Raw genomic sequence first — 20,914 nt, forward strand, 5'->3', positions numbered from 1 at the left:
TTTATATACGTACCAAGATATTCAAGAATTTATTATTTGTTTCAAGAAACCAAGTACTAGTAGAATTAGAGTAGGATTCGTTCTATTCTTTTTTTCTTCCAATGATTACACAGCCACAAGTTCCCTAATGCGTTTCAGATAACCATTCAATGGTTTTTTGTAAGATCTTTGGGCACGATAATAGTTTTCTCGTGCCTAAAGATCTTTAGGATAATGATGTTTAAGCATGCGAAGATGCCTATTGTCCTGTGAGTTATTTTTATGGAGGAAAACCGATGGTTCTTGTTATAGTTCCAAATAACCCCACGCCACGGCATCGGACAATGAGGTATCTAATAACTTCCGTGAGCCTCTGACAGATTTAATACATTAAAACGGATCACTCACGGGTCAAACATTTTTCGCACAAGTTGAAGCTCCTTTGTTATGAAGTGAAACATGTCAAGCAATTTCCGACTTAATATTTTAATATGAGGTATCTAATCGTCTTATTCAAATAATAATAAGGAATTGTATTGAAAAGAGCAAACTGAAAATCTGTTCCAATTCTGTTGTCATGTAGCCAGATACCCTTTGGAGATAAAAGACGAAAATAACGAGCTCCCAAACTGATACCTTTTGTGTTGTCAATCTTCGATTTCACTGTCTTCGCCAGAAAATAGGTCAGGTTTTTTCAAATTTGGTACTTTAATAGTTTCTGTGCCTTCGGCTTAACTGTTTCATTGTAAGCGAGTAAGACAGAATGTTTTGAAAATGTGCAAGACTCACAGGATAATTCTATTTTTTGACTAACACCTTGGTTATAAGATATTATATATTATGTTTAATTGGAACTGTATATATTGGAACTTTATTATAATACAGATGTTGTACTTAATCACAAAACGTTTCGTCACTGTCCATTTATTTGAGGTGGTTCAAATATTTACTTGTTTTTTGTTAAAAGCGGGGCTTTTCCGGAAAATACTTAAATAAAAAGAATGTACAGAGCAAAAATCATTTTGTAAATTGTAGATTCACCAGCTGAAGTAGCTAAACGGGCAAGGTGTTCAAAATGATTTAAACGCAAGTTTGTTGTGTAATTTTTATGATCGCCAGAAGTTTGTATCTGTACAATTAACATACGAATTTAAAAGTTTTAGATCAGACCAGTCCTGTCAAATGTTCGAGTACATAATGCGCTTTGGGTCAATTCTGCGGTAAGAGCAGTTAAAGTAGTTACATTAAACTGTATTTATTGCCCATTTTAAATCATACATTCAAATGCTGCTAACCCTATAAATAATAAACCTTTGACTATCTTGTTATTGTATAATATTAGCTGAAAACAGTTTACCGAATAATAAACCTGACCCCAATCTAATCAGTATTCTACGAAACTACTAAAATATTCCTCCTATGTACGGTTTAGTTAGTATACCTATATATACTATATTGCTACGCGTCACGAATTTTAAGCAAGTCCTTCGGGATACTCACTGTTAGACAATTATTTATTTTAAGCATTGTTTTAAAACAGCACGCTGCAATCCCTTACAGCACTCAATGTACTAACAAGAGACGCAAAGATATTGTTTGCCCACAAAACATTCATAGGAGATAGGTATGCTTTTTCTATGTGATTCTTCATTGCTCTGAGTCCTTTTTTATACAACAGGCTTTACGCAAGTTTAGATTTATATACACTCAACTACACAAAGTGACTTAAAGTGACTATTTATTTAAAAATAATAATAAACTTGTTATTTATTTAAAAATTATGATCAACGTGGTTTTTTTATATGGCTAACAATTTGCTATTTTCATTTAAATAACAGGGTAATTTAGCCACTTTGTGTAGCTCTTCTCCGAGACCACGGGGACAACGCCGTCCTCCAAACGTCGGAGGTAAATTTAAAACTTATTTTACGCGATTAAGTCCCGTCGTAAATAATAATGAGCAAAAATCGTGAAAGTTTAAATAACAAGTTTGCTGTTCATCCCTTAACTTTATTGTTATTTGTTTGTTTATTATCATAAGTTTAGTCAGCCAGCCTTATAATGTTTTTTTTAAGTAAATATACTTTTTAATTTTGTGGCACTAAGAATAAAATCAAAGGGGTAAGTAGTTTAGGTATGTAGATCTTTCGCTGCTGCCGTTCGCGGTCGACCGTTAAAATGAAAGATAAATGTTATCTTTCAGTTCATAAACTTTTATTCCGTGGTCTGCCTTAATATTACATAGTTGGCATGAAACTAAAAATAGTTTGCAAGTTTGTTAAGCAACTTTATCGTACTGAAATTATGAGCGTCCAGTTAAAAGTGGACAGTCGGCCAAGTTTAGGTATAATAACGTTATATTATTTTATATGATGCACATTCTGTTGGCTTTATTACAGTTTTATTTGGAAGAGGGCCATGTTTATTAGCTGTTGCTGATAATTTAAGGCCACGATTTCACCAACATAGTTACTTAATTTACAAACTAACTTTGTTACCACTTTGACTAAAAGTTTAATTTTCGATGTCGTTGCCTTAATTTCGGAAAAGTAATTAGTAGACGCTTGGAAACGGGTACCTGATTAGTCTAGGTACGCATTCAGGGGTAAATTGAATGATTGTATGTCTGCTTCAACTTAGGTTCCTCTGAGCTGCCATTATGTTCTAATCTCTAAGTAATTAAGTAAACATGGCGTTCAATTTTCATTACCTACATTTTCTTGGAGATGTAACATTCGTAGCCGCCGAAATAGGATTCTATGTAAATGTATGTTTCCTTCAAAATTAATACAACTTTACGAATTAATGGTGTAACCCAATAGATTGTGGAGGAAATAGTAAGGACAAATACATTTTACAAAAACGAACCTAATTTAGGAGTCATATTAGTTTCTGCAAAATGTGTTTTTACAAGTAGTCACACAGGTCACAGTACTATTTAAACTATAAACGAAATAAATATCGAAATATATAATATATTTATTACTTTATAACGATCGTTGATAGAAAACGCTAAATAAAACAATATATGGAAATATTCACGTTACTTTTCGTAGCATCTGTCATCCTGATGCATTTTTTTTTTCGTTTGACTTGGCTAGGCCCCTAGACGTAGCTAGTATAGGTTTAATAGGACCTGAAGAGTACATAACTGTCAATGGTGTCATGATACCAATGAACTGATATCATGGTACTGTGAATGGTATAATGGTATGACGATGGTTAGTTATGGGTTTTTTGTAAACCCATGGGTTTACAAAAAACTACAAAGGTAACATATATGTTGACTTTTACATAAAAGGTAAATATGAATCTGATATCTATTTGGTAAATCGTGCTAAGGCTGTACAAAGGAGTTCATAAATATCGTACAATTGATTTTTGTAAATAACCGTATATTTTGAATTATTTTATACTCCTAATGTAGGACTCAGTTGTGTTTCTAGGTAACGACTTCTTATTATTAGATTGCCCAATTAGAAATAAAATAATTAACAAAGAACAAAAAAATACCAGTATCCGATCCCTGTTACATTTATCATATTAGGTAAATAAGTGAAGAGAGTTCTTGAGGTGTCCTCATCTAATGGAGCAGGTAGTCTCGCTGCCCACATTATGTGGGTCTTTTGCGTAATCCTTATTTGATTGCCGCTGCCTCCAGAACCCCTTTACCACAATGAAAAAAATGTCATAATGAAAATTCCCATACAAAGTGACATGATTTCATTATTTTGAGCACAGAATAGCGCCGTAAGCGGTACATTTGATTAATATACAGCACGTGATAGTATCAGGCCTCCCAAATATGTTAATAATAATTTAGTGTCTGACTTTATCACTCAGTGGAGAATGTGACATCCATAATTAAAAGTCACTAGCGACTTTGTCCGCGTAAAACTCGTTAATGGTACTCGGATACAAACTATCACCTAGGCCTATTGGGAGATAATTATCGTAACAATAGTACATTTCGATGCTAGTGCGGAAAGTATGTTCACGAGTACCGAGATATCTTGCCACGAGCTGTAGGCGAGTGGCAATACTCGGGACGAGTGAAGAATGACATTTCCGCACGTGTATCGAACGACGTTTTTTAATACAATTGCGAAAAAATAAGAAAAGCAACAAGTAAGGAATGGAATTCGAAACTTTTATATTATTAATTCTGCGACATCATTGACATTGACATTATGAAGAGGTGTTTTTCTAGCTTTGATTCGACTAGAATAGATTTTGTTATTATTATTGAACCCACTTCAATGAAAGTTTTTTTTTTCAAATGCATGTTCTATAAGACAGAAACAATTGTAAATATTAAAACATTGTACTATTATTACCTAAATATCGTTATTTACGGTTATTTGTGTATAGTATAAATATAAAAACAATATCGAATGTTGCCTTTGGAAACTTAAAACATTCTTGCAGTAAGAAAATACGCCTCTTCTTTGACAGGCGTTCCGTTCCATTCAGGCAACTTATTAAGAATGGGTTTTCAACATAAAAAAATAAACGTGTTATAATACTTATAATGATAAAGAGAAAAAATAAAAAATAAGAAATATGCATATTTTTCGTATTCTTACATTAACAGTAGGTTTTTATGTTGATTACGACGTTTAAAGGTAACTAATATTAACACTCATCAATAAGTAGTCATGAATTGGAACAAGTAAATATTTAAAAAAAATGGAAAAGTAAAAAGCACTAGTTCGCGAAAGCCAACTTTCCGCACGCCAAACAGCCACGAAAATTAGCACTTTTTGAGCAACTGTATTAAAAAAATATATTTTACATTGCTAATTCAAGTCATAATCTACTGCTGCAATTCATCATTACAAACCTTTTTAGGGTTCCGTACCCAAAGGGTAAAAACAGGACCCTATTACTAAGACTCCGCTGTCCGTCTGTCCGTCTGTCCGTCTGTCCGTCTGTCTGTCTGTCACCAGGCTGTATCTCATGAACCGTGATAGCTAGACAGTTGAAATTTTCACAGATGATGTATTTCTGTTGCCGCTATAACAACAAATACTAAAAACAGAATAATATAAATATTTAAATGGGGCTCCCATACAACAAACGTGATTTTTTTGCTGTTTTTTCCGTAATGGTACGGAACCCTTCGTGCGCGAGTCCGACTCGCACTTGGCCTGTTTTTTTTATATGATCTACACCGAATTCTGATTTTACCTAGGAACAAACATTGAAAATATCACATCTAGTTATAACAAAAGGTTGACGTAACACACTTTGTATGGAACAAGATGTCAGAAACGTGGAGTTACCACGGTCCACGGTTAAATCAACTCTCTACTCTAGCTCTTTAATCCTAATTCAATGCACTGTACACGGAAGTCCTTGACAACAAAGCTCTGACAGCACAAAGAGTAGGTACCTACGTGGGCTACGTGCATTCAGTTCTACAGAAACAATATCGATTTTATCGTATACATGGTGAATTTTATTAGGTTGGTGTAGATGTTTAGTGTTTATTAGACTTATATTGACCGGGATATAGACCGTGATTACCTTTTGTATTATTTGTGAGCTCCCGATATTTCGACGCAGTTACATGCATCATGTTCACGGGTGACTGAAGATAGCGGGTGGGTGTCAAAGTTGTGTAGACAGCGCTCTGTCTACCCTCATTCTTGCGCGTCGGCTGCGTTCACTTTCAACGTTACTAACGGTCGCATTCACACTTGTTGGTCCGGTCGCGTTCACACTCGTTGGTCTGTCATCACTGGTTTTTTACACAAACAAATCACAGTATGTAAAAAACCAGTGATATCCGAATCAAACACGCGTAGTGACACCGTGAGTGTAGTGTGTTTGGACAGACCAACGAGTGTGAACGCGACCGGACAAACAAGTGTGAATGCGACCGTTAGTAACGTTGAAAGTGAACGCAGCCGACGCGCAAGAATGAGGGTAGACAGAGCGCTGTCTACACAACTTTGACACCCACCCGCTATCTTCAGTCACCCGTGAACATGATGCATGTAACTGCGTCGAAATATCGGGAGCTCACAAATAATACAAAAGGTAATCACGATCTATATCCCGGTCAATATAAGTCTAGTGAAACTAACCGTGAATCATTCAAAACTCCTTTTAGTGTTTATGTTTCAGAAAATACTGTTTTCAAAAATTGTGATAAAATAGAGTTGCCTTTGATGTTGACAAAGTAAAATAATATTAGATACTAATACAGAACCATAAATGCACCATAAATGTCTAACATTTAACTCGGGCGCTTGGTAAAGTACTCGCGCGATGATTTACTAACATTAATTTTTTACACGATTAAGGAACTTGGTCCACGCTTCGGGTCGTATCTAGTGCAGGGGATTTCGATGGCTATCAGCGTGGAAACCCTGCTAGCGTGATGGGAACTTTTGGGCCGAATGCGATTCGGGCGGCCCTTTAAAATGACTTTATAATAATAATTAACATAAGGGAAAATGACGAAGTTTATTGTTTGTGTGTAATGACCATGCCTGCTGCTGATTTGGCTGTACCCACATGACGAAACCTACGTTGCTGATTTGAATTTGTCAACCTTGTAAATTACTTAATTCTAATGTTCTTTTGTAAACTGATTGGAAATATTAATGGAAATAAATAATTTTTACATAGGTACTTAACGTAATACGTACTGTATTCGTTACAGTAAGAAATATTGTGTTTTCTATAGATATATACTATATAATTTAATAAAAACAGCCACGGAGAATAATAAAAACAAGGTTGATTTTTTATTAATAATTTTATGGGGCCCTTTATTCTGAAACCATGACCATTATTTTTGGAATCATGACCCAAATGTTTCGGAACTAGAGTACTTAAAGTCTAAAACTGTTGAAGTTTTTAACGAACGAAGTTTTTAATTCTAGTAATTCTACACTATGGTGCATACCATATATGTGTACCTAATATACCATTATGGCAGGGGCTAGTTGATTTATATCCAAATTGTTTGTGTCGGTACGAAAATGAATACCAAACATTCGACTTAGCTTGTTCAGAGGGCCTAGCCATAATCGTAAATCGACAAACGCTAAACGAAAAGTAAAATTGTATCGGGATGACAGATGCTACTACGAAAAGTCACATGACTATTTCCATACATTATTTACGTTTCGAATAGCGTTTTCTATCAACGAATAAAAAAAAACTTATTTATAATAAATTGTAATGAATCGGTCGTAATATTATTTTGATCCACGCGCTGTTAATATATTTACTTATGCTGCCTATATGTACGGTCCCAATTTTGATCAAATCTTTGATGGTTCTTTAAAATATGCTGCAAAATCGAAGATTAGAAGGTTTTAAAATAAATATATTCCATTTGGAAGCGGCTTATGAATTCTAAAAGCCTTCGCTTCATTGAAAGCCTCTAAAGGACTTCCATTGAAACGGAGTTATCAAATACGATTCATGGTACCTGCCTTAATATTTCTCTCGGTTTTGGAAGTTTTCAGTTTGTTTGCTTTTTGCTTTTACGTTGCGAATTTTATTTGCGTAAAGGCAATGTTCGTTTTGAAAATGTACAAAATTTGTACATAGGCATTTACAATACGACTGGCTGAGCTGGTTTGTATTAATTTGTTATTATCAAAAAGGCAAAAAAGGTATACAAATTGAATGAGACAAAAAAATTTTTTTTATCGATGTGGAATATTAATTAACGTTTATGGTAATTTATTAAACGTAAAGCACTTAATAATTTCAAACGATGTTAATGTCAAACTGATTACTTATGTATACCTAGGTTAAGTGTAACTAGATTTAGAGAGTAAACTATGTTTGTTGCTGAAGCGTATTCGGCGAAATGCAACGTAACACGTCAAGGTGTGTTTCATTAAGTTGCAGTTGTACCGAGTCCCCAGATTAAATGTCAGTATCTCAGATCAGAAAAAAACCCCAAAAATAAGATCAAGTTAACATAGTATAAAACATAGTCAGTCTATACCTATTTCCTGCGCGGTTACGTTTTTAATGTTTTTATGAACTTTCGTGGGCCCAATTTATTAAAGCTATCAGGGATCAAAGAGATACAAATAATAACAGGTATAATTACAGGCAAAATAAACTGTAAAAACATTTTTTTTTCTAGATAAATTTTATTTATCTCTTTGTCGGCGTGTTTAATACACACTTGCAGCTTTCTAGAACTACAATCACTAATGTAAGCCATCGATGGATAGACAGAAAGACATGGCGAAACTATAAGGTCCATAGCAGATGTACAAGTTGCGGAAAGTTTCCAAAAACATGGAAAATTTCTCAGATATTTTGGAATGATATAAAACATCCGAGAACTTTCTAAATTTACACTTCTTACTTAACAACGGACTCTAATAACCAGCATATAGCACAAGTGCTGATAATAAAGCGCTAAATCCTCAACGATCACGACTTTTCAGCATTGGTGGTCTCAATGCATCTCCAGCTTAGTTAAATATGGCAGAGAGCAAATTGCAGCCGCCGCCTAGCGATATTAATTGCGCAGCTTTTTCAAAAGCTTACTCGTACAAACAGTACGCTAAAAATAACGCGTTGATTTTGTTTTTCTTTAGCATAGGTATATTTAAATTTTCACCATTGTTGTATTTTTGTTAAGTATTTCATTTATTTTTGGGCTGATGCCGTTTTTTTATTTTAATGACGAGAGGTAAGTGTAAGCTGGTGATGACGGTAGTACTCATAGATGTTTAAACAGGACCTACAAATGATTGCTAAAGCGTCTAATTAATTATGAATTTAGTGTGCGGAGTGTGCCTGTTACCCCGAGTTTTGTTAATCTAGATACTAGCCTACTTACTACTGTTTGAAGAACCTCGAAAGAAAATTAGAAGAATATAAAGAGCAAAGTAGGGCCACAGTAGGGACTTTAGCAAGAAATATCAAGAATGTTTAATAGGTAATCTCAAGATGACCTTGTATATTATAGCCCAATACCGGATACTACTTAGAATTCAAATCTGTTTGATCCTGTTATAAGCCTATTATAACTTGCCGTTTTCAATATTCAGTGGTATACTCTGAGCGATAACTTTATCTACGAACTATGTAAAGGCTCGTTTACATTTATGGAGTGAACCGTGCACAAATGTGTCGTTTTCAATCAAAAGGTACCACATATGCGCTTGCGCCGAGAACGGTACATTGTTTACGCGATCAGTGCCTATTTCTTTTCTGTCGATCGCCTTTCGTGCTACATCATGGTTCTGTGTAAACTCTGTGAGGTGTCCATAGGGCGTCTTAAGGCTGATGCCAAGATGAAGTGTAAAGGAAGATGTGAAGGAGTCTGCCACAAGAAATGCGCTGAGAAAATAAAGGGGTTTACGAGAACGCAGCTATGTGATGAATGTCAAGATTCACCGATAAAGCCTCAGGGGGCTGGCGAGTCGATAAACATGGAGATGGCAAAGGCTACCCCGGAAAAAATACTGGCAGCGGTTAACGAGAAACTCACCATAGTGTTTGGCATGAAAAAAACACTCGAAGAGATGGCGGATGACGTCAGTTTTTATGCCGAAAAATACCAGGAGTTGGTGGAAAGCAAAGTTATAACCGATAAAAAGATAAAGGCCTTGGAGCATCAGAACGTGCACCTAGAGATCTGCAATAAGGCGCTGGAAGAAAGAGTGGCTTACTTAGAAACGAAGGAGAAGGAAAACAATGTGGAGTTGTATGGCCTGCAAGGAATCGAGAAGGGAAACTTGGATAGTTCTGTTAAAAAAGTAGCGGACCAGCTGGGTATGGACCACGGAAAAATTTGTGAAATAAAATGGGTAGGTGCAAATAACACCGCGGCGGCGGCGGTCGCTAAAAACCAGCGCGACGGTGCCCGCGCGGTGAAGCCACGCCCGGTCGTGATCACGCTGTCGACACGTGATGCCCGCAACCAGTGGTTGGCAACCAGAAAAACCCATAGGTTAACAAACGATGATGTGTTTGAAAATTGAGACAACCAACGTATTTATGTCAATGAGGCCCTGACAAACTACACTCGAAACTTACTCTGGACCGCCAAAAATGAGTTAAAGCCGCTGTTTAGGTATATATGGGTACAAAACGGCAGGGTATTGATGAGGAAGGATGACCCTCAAGACACCAAAATACGTGCTATACGTACACTTCACGACATAAACAAGTACGCGGCACAAGATGAGGAAGTTGAGTAAAATTCCTTCCACCGAAAATTACTACCAGGTTACCTATCCCATTAAAATTCGAAGACCAAACAAGGTATATTGAAACTGGAATAAAATATACGAAATATGAAAATACTCACCAATGGCAGAGGGAATTACAGGAAAATAACCTAAACGTTTTTCATTTGAACATACGATCCCTAAGAAAAAACTTTGATGAGCTTCAATTATGGCTAAATATGTGTAGGGAGAAACTGGATATAATTGCGCTTACAGAAATAAATATAAGAGAGCAGGAACTATCTTTGTATAAGTTGGAGGGATATGATTCATACATTAACACAAGGGAACATACAAGAGGAGGCGGAGTACTACTATATGTGAAGAAAAAATACAACTTTACCGCTCAATTAATTAGAAATAACTATTGTGAAGGCCTGCATGGGCAGCTTAAACAAAATGGAAAAGTGTTACACATAGTTATTCTTTACAGACCACCGAAAACAAATAAAATAGGGTTCCTGGAAGAGATACATCAACTCTTGTCTAGTATTCCTGCGAGCTGTGAATTGCTGTTGTTAGGCGATACAAATATTAATCTTATGAGCGAAACCGGTTCGGGAAATATCATCAGTGCGTATAACAATAACATGAGTGAGTTAGGTATGCAGTGTGCTATAAGGGACGTGACGCGCGAGGAAGTTTATGGAAATAGTGTGACGCGAACGTGCATTGACCACGCATGGGTCCGTAGCCCGCGGACTACAAGTTCGTATGTGATTACAAGTAAGTTGTCGGACCACTACCCAATAGGACTAAGCCTCGCAAACGCGAACATCTCGGAGTGTGACGGAACTGGTAAGCAGCCTTACATTACACGAATATGTGACAATAAAGTTGCGGAAGAGCTAGCTAGTGTGTCGTGGACTGAACTATTGAACTGTGAATGCCCTCTAGAATTATATGATAGATTGTGTGCAATTTTCTCCTGTACCTATTTATAATAAGTCGGAAATTAAAATTCCTATTAGAAAAAAACGCCAAAACAAACCTTGGATAACTAAAAAAATTAAATGTATGATTGGCCTACGGGACAAACTATTTAAAAAATGGAAAGCAAAGCCAAGCGACATGAACTTAAGACTTCAGTACAATAGGTATAGAAATAGGGTTAGTAAATATATATTCAGAGCTAAGAATAAGTACAGAAAGGAAGAAATATTAAAATGTAATAAGAATATAAGAAAGATCTGGTCAAAAATAAATGCATGGACAGGGAGAGAAAAAGTGGGTGTGGATGCAACTATACTAAGGTATTTAGGTAAAATAGAGGCAACTGAAGTTATATGTAATAAATTCTCTGAAACTTTTACCAAAGAAATCCTAAGTATTAAACATGATTGTAATAATAAGTTTTTGGCCAGATCGCAATATGTAAAAAATAGTGAGGTCTCGTTAAGGTTTAAAAAAGCGTGTCCAGAGGCTATACTAAAAATTATAAATAGTTTAAGTGTTGATAAGTCGCCTGGGCTGGATAAAATACGAATAAAGGATATAAAATTAGTAAAACAAGACATAAGTAAAGTAATAGCGTTATTTATTAACTTGTGCGTGGATAAGGGAGTATATCCTAGTACTCTAAAAGCAGCTTTAATACGTCCAATATATAAACAAGGATCTCATTGTGATTATTCTAATTATAGACCTATAGCGATTCTCTCTGTAGTTAATAAAATTGTCGAAAAATATGTAGTAAATCAGATGTTCTTTCTTGGAACGGAACAGAATTATAAATAACGCGCAGCATGGCTTCCGGCGCGGGCGGAGCACGGCTACGGCTCTGGCACAGTTCGCGGACGACGTCAATGAGTGTCTGGGGCAGCGGAAGCAGGTGGTGGTGGTATACATAGACTTCAAAAAAGCTTTTGATACTTTAGGGCACCACCAGCTGCTTCAGGCTATGGAGGAGTGTGGCATCGCGGGCCCGTTGAGCAGATGGCTGTGCGCATACCTTACGGACAGAACCCTCCAGACGGTCGTTGACGGCGTGCGCGGGCGCCTGCGCGCGTCGAGTGCGGCGTGCCGACCGGCTCCGTGTTCGGTCCCGTCGGATATATCATGCATGTCAATAATATGTGTAACGTGGTGCAAAACTGCAACATATATATGTACGCGGACGACACATGTCTACTGTATGCGGATAAAGACTTGTCGGTAATAGAAAATAAAATGCAAGAAGATTTTACTAACATTATTAAGTGGGCACACGATAATGGAATTGTTATCAACATAAATAAAACCAAATGTATGCACGTGCGATCCCCGTACAGTAGACAAGCTAGTCGGCCGCCGCGCATAATGAGGGCTAACGCGTATGGATTCGCCGCTAGGGGCGCTAGTGTAGATGGTGGTCTTTTCCATACTTCGAAATGTCAAATGTCACTTGTCACTTCAATGACTGACAGCTGTTCTTTAGTCTTTTGGACCACCATCAACAGAGGCGCCAACTGGTGAGCAAAAAAACGATAGCCCTCATTGGCCACACGTACGAGTGCCTGCACAGCGCGCTACAGAATTGTGAGTGCACGAGTATCGAGATTGTGTCAGAGTACAAGTATCTGGGCTTATTAATAGATAACAATTTCTCTTGGAAAAATCATATCAATAAATTATGTGACAAATTAAGAACTGTACTAGTAAAACTGCACCAGTTAAAATATGTATTGGACAGGGCCACGATGTTTACCTTATACTATGCGCTGGCAGACTCTCTGTTTTCTTATGGCCTGGCATGCTATGGTAGGACATTTAAAACTTATCTAGACAGGATTAAATCATTACAAATACGCTTTATGAAACTATTAGTCGATAAAAAAACTAAAACTCGCTGCAAAAAAAGCGACTATGAAGAATTATTTGTGGAATGCCGTATGTTGCCGGTGCATGAGGAGGTGGGGAGGTTGCTGGCGCTGGAGCAGTTCGGTAAAGATGAGTTTAAAACCTATATAAATCGCCCTAGATTAACAAGAGCAATGAGTAAAAAAATGTTAGAGGTTCCGGCGTGTGGTAATAATTATTATGGAAAAAGAAGTAGGAAGTACCTGGTCCCCAAATTGTATAATGATATACCGTATGATATAAGGAAATGTAAGTCATTTAGGATGTTTAAGCGTAAAATAAAAATGTTTCTGTTAGACAAAGTTAAATTGAAGTTACCGTAAACACTAAGATGTACCTAAGTAGGCTATGTTTAACATAGTATGTAATTAGATAAGACTACCACCTGTTTTAAGGGAGTCCCCTCTGCCAACAAACTGTCATGCAGTTTCGCAGAAGAAATTAATGTAAGGTAGGGTTTATTTCGTCTGAATAAATGATTTATTTATTTATTTATTTTTTATTTTACATTGTCGCTTGCCATTAGGACGCTCTGACAGGTTATTCGTATAAAGATACAATCTAATTTCGTCCTTATGGTAAGCGACAATGTGATACCTTTTGATTGAAAACGTACTAAATGTTATGAGTGAGCCCGCGTAGGTATTACAATTTGTTCCATAATAGCAAAGGACCGATAAAACAGAAGATTAGGCGAGAAATTAAGCTTCCACACTCACGGTTCGCAGCTTGGCATCGCATGTGATATGCCAATTTAATGTGAAGGCGGCTTAACGCACCTACCTGTGGGTAAGTTTGTGAAATCATGCAGGATCATAACAAAGTTCCCTCATCCCTTGAGATACAGTTGATTGATTAGTAACTTAGTAAGACTGATTACATTGATTACATTTTCGTTGTTTATTTCATTCGTATCGGCTCTTTACCTATCTTTATATTGTGGTCATAATATACCAAGGAGAAGGTGAACAAAAGGTTAAGGTTTAATGCCTAGACCAGTTGATTAAAAACTGTTTTAGCTGTCATATAAATATAGTATTTTCATTTTTTTTGTTTACCTTACAAATTGAATACTAGGTATTGCTCACATAAGTTAAAAAATATGTAGCATAAATAGATAACGATCGATTCCAGAACGATTCACGCATGGTTGATGAAAGATGGGTCGGTAGTAGTTTAAACAGATCTGAAGTGCGACTAATGATACCAAAGGTGAAATGTATCGTAAATAACTGCTTCTTGCTCAATATAACCGTCATCAGCGCTAGATTTGCTGACATCAAAAAAAAAAATTACAAAATTTTAAACTGTTATTTTTCATAAGGAACAAGAATTACAATATTCTTAGCTCTAATCTTATATTTTTATGATTATATGGGCTAAGGGATATGGGGATGCAACCCCTGATTACATTATTAAATTTTAATTAAATATTTATTTTTACATGCTAGTGAGTCTTTATACATTTATCCCCAGTCCGGATAGAGTATATAAGGAGCGGCGCCGCGCTAGTTACGCCGCTCGGCGGGCAGTGCCGAGTGTGGTTGAAGATGAACGAGTAAGTAAAGATTTTTAATTGTTAATTAATTTAAGTTTTGTTGCTTATCAATCAATCAATATATATATATTTCACACCAAATTACAGTCCATATTTGTTAGTTAAGTACAATAAAACCTACTTACTTATATCTATGTTAGTTTATTCTAATCCTTTTTTTAGGGTTCCGTATAGCCAAATGGCAAAAAAACGGAACCCTGTCTGTCTGTCTGTCCGTCCGTCCGTATGTCACAGCCACTTTTCTCTGAAACTATAAGAACTATACTGTTGAAACTTGGTAAGTAGATGTATTCTGTGAACAGCATTAAGATTTTCACACAAAAGCAGAAAAAAAACAATAAATTTTGGGGGTTCCCCATACTTGGAACTGAAACTCAATAAAAATTTTTTCATTAAACCCATTCGTGTGGGGTATCTATGGATAGGTCTTCAAAAATGGTTTCTAATATAATTTTTTTCTAAACTGAATAGTTTGCGCGAGAGACACTTCCAAAGTGGTAAAGTGTATATCCCCCCCCCCCCCGTAACTTCTAAAATAAGATAATGATAAAACTGAAAAAAATATATGATGTACATTACCATGCAAACTTCCACCGAAAATTGGTTTGAACGAGATCTAGTAAGTAGTTTTTTAATACGTCATAAATCGTAAATCGCAATTTACCTTTCACTCACACATAAAAAATACATTGTTCAAATTATGTAATGTACGGAACCCTCGGTGCGCGAGTCCGACTCGCACTTGGCCGGTTTTTTTTTACTTGTCTATTATGGTGTCCCACTGCTGGACAAAGGCCTCTCCCCTTGTCTTTTAAAAAATATGGCAATAAGACCTAAAAAGTGTCTGCTTAACCTCATGCTTATGCTTGGTAACGTGTTACTAATTATAGGAACCAAAGGCATACTGACCTCCTCAACTGCTTCTTGCTCAATATAACCGTCATTAGCGCTAGATTCGCAGATATTCCCAGCCCCGACAGCGCCAGCAATGCCGCCGCGCTGGCGGCGCCGCCCGGCGGGCAGTGCCGCGTGTGGTTGAGGATGGATGAGTTGGTCGCACCGGCTGACCCGAAACGCAGGTTTGCGCCGATCATGGCCACTGCCGATCCTGTGGAAAAATACATGGATATTTTGCAAATGTTTTGAATTTATGCATCACTACACGTTTTTGGGTATTGTCGCGAATATCGCGAATCGTTTAATAGATGCCAACGTCATGGAGTAGATGGCGCTCGTAGTCACGTTTTAGTTACATAACCGCTTCTAAGTGGTTGTGATTATTTGGGTGAAGACAAGAGGGTAGACGCCCGAACGACGGTATGAAAAGTAAATTGTGTGCGAACAAATCGACGGGAAGAGTGATATTTGCTTTTGGATCTATTCATGAACTTTCTTATGGTGTTATTAGAATTATGAGGTGTCTCTTGTAGGTTGTGTCTAACGTATATCAGTATTCAGTGTGAAGTGTGATCCGAGGGAATTGTTCATGGCTAATGTAAGTGAAGTTTAATCATAATTATACGAATGGTTTCGTCCGAAGATATTGATAATCTAGAATTATAGAACACATTGTAGTTACGCGAAAGTGTAACCACTCATCAAATGGGGTCGCTATAAGGGAAGGTTGGAGGCTCAAGAAACCAGATGGATAATCATGTGAAACTCATGTTGTATGTAGGTAATAAAGTAGGACACCAGCAATGAGTAATCGTCATCTCACTAACGTCCAGGCCTCGTATAGGTATCTAGTATGTTTACATATCGTTTTCCAGTATCAGTAAAGGCATCAGCTCATTCAATAGGTTCATAAGTATAGTGAGCTTGACGATAGGTATATTGGGCCTTTATGACAAATATGACCTCTGATTTCAATACAATTTCACTTTCGGGGAAAGAAATAGAAAAATCATATATAGCGTGTCACGTTACAATTTCAAACTGCAGTCACAGTTGCTTGGTCGATAAAGGCAGACCAAGAAGCCTATTCGATGCAAAAAATTAACTGTATGTGACATTGAGATGTGGCTTACATTATTTTTCATAGTGGCAATTTAACGAACTTCGTTCAAATAGGCCCACTATTTGTAAAAAATGTACGTAACGTCGCTTTTAGAATAGGGCCTGAATGGGTTAGGGTTGTAGCCTGAACGATTAAATATTAAACGACGATTAAATCATAAACCATCTCAATGGTGAACCCCACGAGATGCTACAATGCGGTGGAGCAGTTAATTGTCCCTTCGGCGAACCCTCGTTTTTTGTCGGCGGTTTGTTGGCGGCTGAGACCCGCTCTGATTAAACTCGGGCCTCTGGATATCGTGCCAGTATAATGTATTGTGTGTTTTTTATGATAAGGAAAATTATTACGAGATTTATGAAGCTGAGGCTACGTTCTGTTGTAATAAATGATAGTGATATATTATATTCTAAATTCTTCTTGTTTAAGATTCTTCCAGTTTTTAACTCACGTAGTTTAAATAATGATTAGTTTACTTTAAATATTTTTAACTTTGCCAAATGAAGGCATATATACTAAGTGTAGGTGGTATAGATTTTCCACAAACTTTCCAAGTAGGTAGATAAGGTTTTGCATTTATTTTTATCAAAATACTAGCACAAATTATGAACCCGACTGGTCATCTACGAATCATATTCCATTTTATATCATTTAAAGCAAGAAATTGATGGTTACTTTTATGTGGTTTCTAGTCCAGCGGGGATGGACGTGTCAATGCGGGCGGAGACATAATGTAGACGATTTAGGCTTGACAGATGACGGGGCGAGCTCTTAATCCGATGGCGTCGTGTTAGAGGCCAGCAACCTCTCTTACGCTGCGTCTTACGTAAGCGAACAACTTGCGAACGCGAAGCGAAGCGGCGTGGCGGGCTCACGGCGTTCGCGTTCGCAACGAAATCGCCCATGTAGGACACTTCTATAGGTATCACAGGATTGATTCACCCCGCGCCGTATCGCTTCGCTTTGCGTTCGCGTGTTGTTCAGCCTACGTAGCACGTTACGTTAGACCTGTTAGACTCAACAGGAATTAGGACTCGATCCAATATTAAACGCTCCGTCTGTCAGTCTCCTAACTCTTTCAAGAGACTACTTAAACTCCATTTATTATGTCTTCCTTAATACTTTTATATGGTTACTCTCTCTATATGGCAGGCACTGTTATATGTGTATATGTTTATGTATGTGTATGTATGTATATGTATTTTTATTTTGTTTATTTTTACTTGCTTGGCAATGTGTCTGTTTTCTGTGTATTTAGAAATAGGTTTCTTTCATTGCATTTGCAACACCTACTGACATATGTAAATTTTTAAATTTCCGCTACCCGCAGGTTGTCTGGAAGAGATCGCTTTTTAGCGATAAGACCCACCCCCCTTATACCCCCTTAAAGGATGACTTCCCCGGGACTCAAACTATATCTATACTAAATTTCAACTAAATAGGTTCAGCGGTTTAAGCGTGAAGAGGTAACAGACAGACAGACAGACACACTTTCGCATTTATAATATTAAGTATGGATGTACCCATTGCTGTTGCCATGGCAATTCATAATTAATATCAATTTTAACAAATTGGATAAAATTAATAATGTTGTAAAAATACGTTTATACCTTGACTCTTTGACAAGAACAAACGACGTGGAGAATTAAATTGTAGGAACGACGGTCGTATAAAAATTAAGGACAGCAATAAGTATGAACAAACGTATACATTTTAGGACCGTAACTTAAATGGGATGTGGGTAAGTAGAAGAACACGCCTATGCTCTTAAAAATATAGCGAAATTTTGACTTATTGATGGCTGAAAAATGAGAGAATTATTCAATTAAAATCAGTGTTTCTATTACTTACTTAGAATGTAATTATTAATATTTATTGAGAAAGTATTATCCTTAATTTTACTAGACTTTTATATAATTTATTTGTCATTTATTCTATCATGGATACTACGAGTATTCATTGCAGGCTAAAAAAAATTGTGATGTTTGCGACATTTTACACCCATGATACACGGTGCTCGACTCGACTCGTGCTGATGAAACATCTATTCCTGTTCGTAAGTGTTTTTGACACTGACAGTTGTTATTTCAATAAAATCTTGCGAGATTTGGCGTTTTTAGTTTATAAATTATATGAAGATGTCACCTGTCGAGTTTGAAAAATACTATAAACATGGTAACCTACCTGCTGACATTCTGCTGGCGTCACTGGTCCCAGATCACTCACTGTCGAACCGTCAGCTGCACCCCCCCTCCAGCCCACTGCACTTTAGAACGAATCACGTAGTTCTTCACTGACATTGTACTTTTTCAATCCGACACTTTGTTTCAGTCTTTTTGCACTGTATGGAACGAACTGATTTATTTTCTTGAAATCTATTTGTAGATCTCGCAGGAATTAATTGATTTAGTCTTTCGTAATTTATCTGTAGACTAGTTCCTAAACGAAATCGATGAAAAAATGATATAAAAAATGTGCAACTATTAATGTGTAGGTATGATGACACTGAAATCGTTTGTTTTACAAATACCTAAAGCCCAGAATATATTATCTTACGATGGGAATGCGGTTTATCAGTTTTATTGAGTCAACAATTTTCGTATATATTACCAATAAGTAGGTTTAAAATCTGCCATCCTATGTGTACTCGTCATGAGATAATTTATTTTAAGTACTGGAGATCAATGAATCTGTAGACAAATATGTGTTATACTATACCCATGCAGTTGATGTAAAACCGAGTGGTTGATAATTTAGTATTTTAGTCCAGTTGTAAAAAAAAACCTCAGATTCACTTAGACGTACGAAAATGCATAGGTAGATCTGCTTAATGGTGGAACTAAAAGTAAATCTCATCGTTGAATACCTCTTTATTACTACATTTTAGACCTGTAGTTGTATTTATTCTCGCCTCTTAGACAAAGAGGTCTAGTTATTTTAATATAAAAGGGAAGTTTAAACCAACTGAATTTCAAGTAAGATAGAGTGAATTCAGTTTGAATTTCAAGTTTCTTTTTAGTAGCGATTCCATTTTAGACTGAATGCGCGATGCGTGACCGGCACAATAATGTTGTGTGCCTAGATATTGAAGTAAAATATCTTATATTTATCACAACGTACAACTACAACAACCTACCCCCATCTCAAAAATGTTATAGGGTAGTCTTATCCGCTACTATTATGAACGGCAAAGTAGGAACTCGATGTAGTATATAAATGAAAATTATTTACTCTGCACTCTGGAACAAAGGACAAGATCTTTAGGTAAGTACACACAATTACAATGGCATTTAATATTTAGGTACATAACATGTACATAACGAGTGGAGTAAAAGTAAACTTAAATCATCCTTCATTAAAATTCGTAACTTGTAATTCCTACCTTCTTGTATAATAAATATAAGTACCTACGTCGATATTTCAAAGATGTTTTTTTAGAAAAAGCAAACATAGACCTGACTATTGTTTTTCCAAGAAAGAGCTCTTATAAAGGTCTGAAAGTCTTCTGAAATCTTCAATCCACGAATAAATATAGAAAACCCAAAATGTTGATTGGATTCGCAAACAAACTTAACCTTAATTCTTATCCTTCTAGAAGCTTCGTCTGTAGAATAGGACGCATAAACTCTCGGTGACATCTTATATGATACTTTGATAAGGGTTTAAGCATTGCGTCCCTTCTTGATCCCTCCTTACGCGCTTATAAAAAAAGAAAGCTTCAAACTTTTGGAGAACTTTTCAACATAAGGATTAAATAAATACACTAGTTGTTTGTTAGTTTAAAATATTTGAGAACACAGTTATTGTTGCACGTGTCTACTGCATTAAAAACTCAACGACACACCAATTCCATTAAAAACTGCAAGGAAACAAAAACAATGTTGTGATTATTAATTCAATCCATTGCGGTTTAATGCGGTTATCAACTGCCACAAACGGGAACAACGTTTAATTAAAATAAACGACATTAAAGTACACAACTTTTCAGGTAACTTAAATAAATTTTCACCGACTTCCACTCACTTCGACCTAGTAACCCAGCTTTTTATACGTGAAAACCGAAAGAGTTCTAGCACAGATCTTCACCTGCTAATTTACTCCTATATTTTCTTTGTTTGTAGTTGAGCGAAAATTTTTTTGCCAATAAACTAGCACAAACAGCTCTTGTTTTGCGGTAACTCAATATAAAGGACTTCGCTTTTTGTGACCGAATGAAAATCCTAATTGATTGAAAGGGAATTCCTGTAATAGTTTGGGCGCCAAATTCAATTACGTACGAACTGAGGAATGATTGCT

The 20,914-nt window shown here is 36.4% G+C and overlaps 1 protein-coding gene across 3 annotated transcripts in view; it reads right to left on the bottom strand.

Moving 5' to 3' along the window:
* Positions 1–18,950, bottom strand: part of LOC134743209 (uncharacterized) — a 32,283-nt gene extending 13,333 nt beyond the window's left edge. For all 3 annotated transcript variants that reach the window (XM_063676588.1, XM_063676587.1, XM_063676590.1), the window contains exons 1-2: positions 18,803–18,950; positions 15,511–15,709 (exon numbers count right to left, since the gene is read on the bottom strand). In XM_063676588.1, the coding sequence (XP_063532658.1) occupies positions 15,511–15,709; positions 18,803–18,812 (209 nt within the window). In that variant the 5' untranslated portion in view covers positions 18,813–18,950. The remainder of the gene's footprint in view (positions 1–15,510; positions 15,710–18,802) is intronic.
* Between the last annotated feature and the right edge of the window lie 1,964 nt (positions 18,951–20,914).

The sequence above is a fragment of the Cydia strobilella genome, chromosome 7 (assembly GCF_947568885.1).
Source record: "Cydia strobilella chromosome 7, ilCydStro3.1, whole genome shotgun sequence".
NCBI lineage: Eukaryota > Metazoa > Arthropoda > Insecta > Lepidoptera > Tortricidae > Cydia > Cydia strobilella.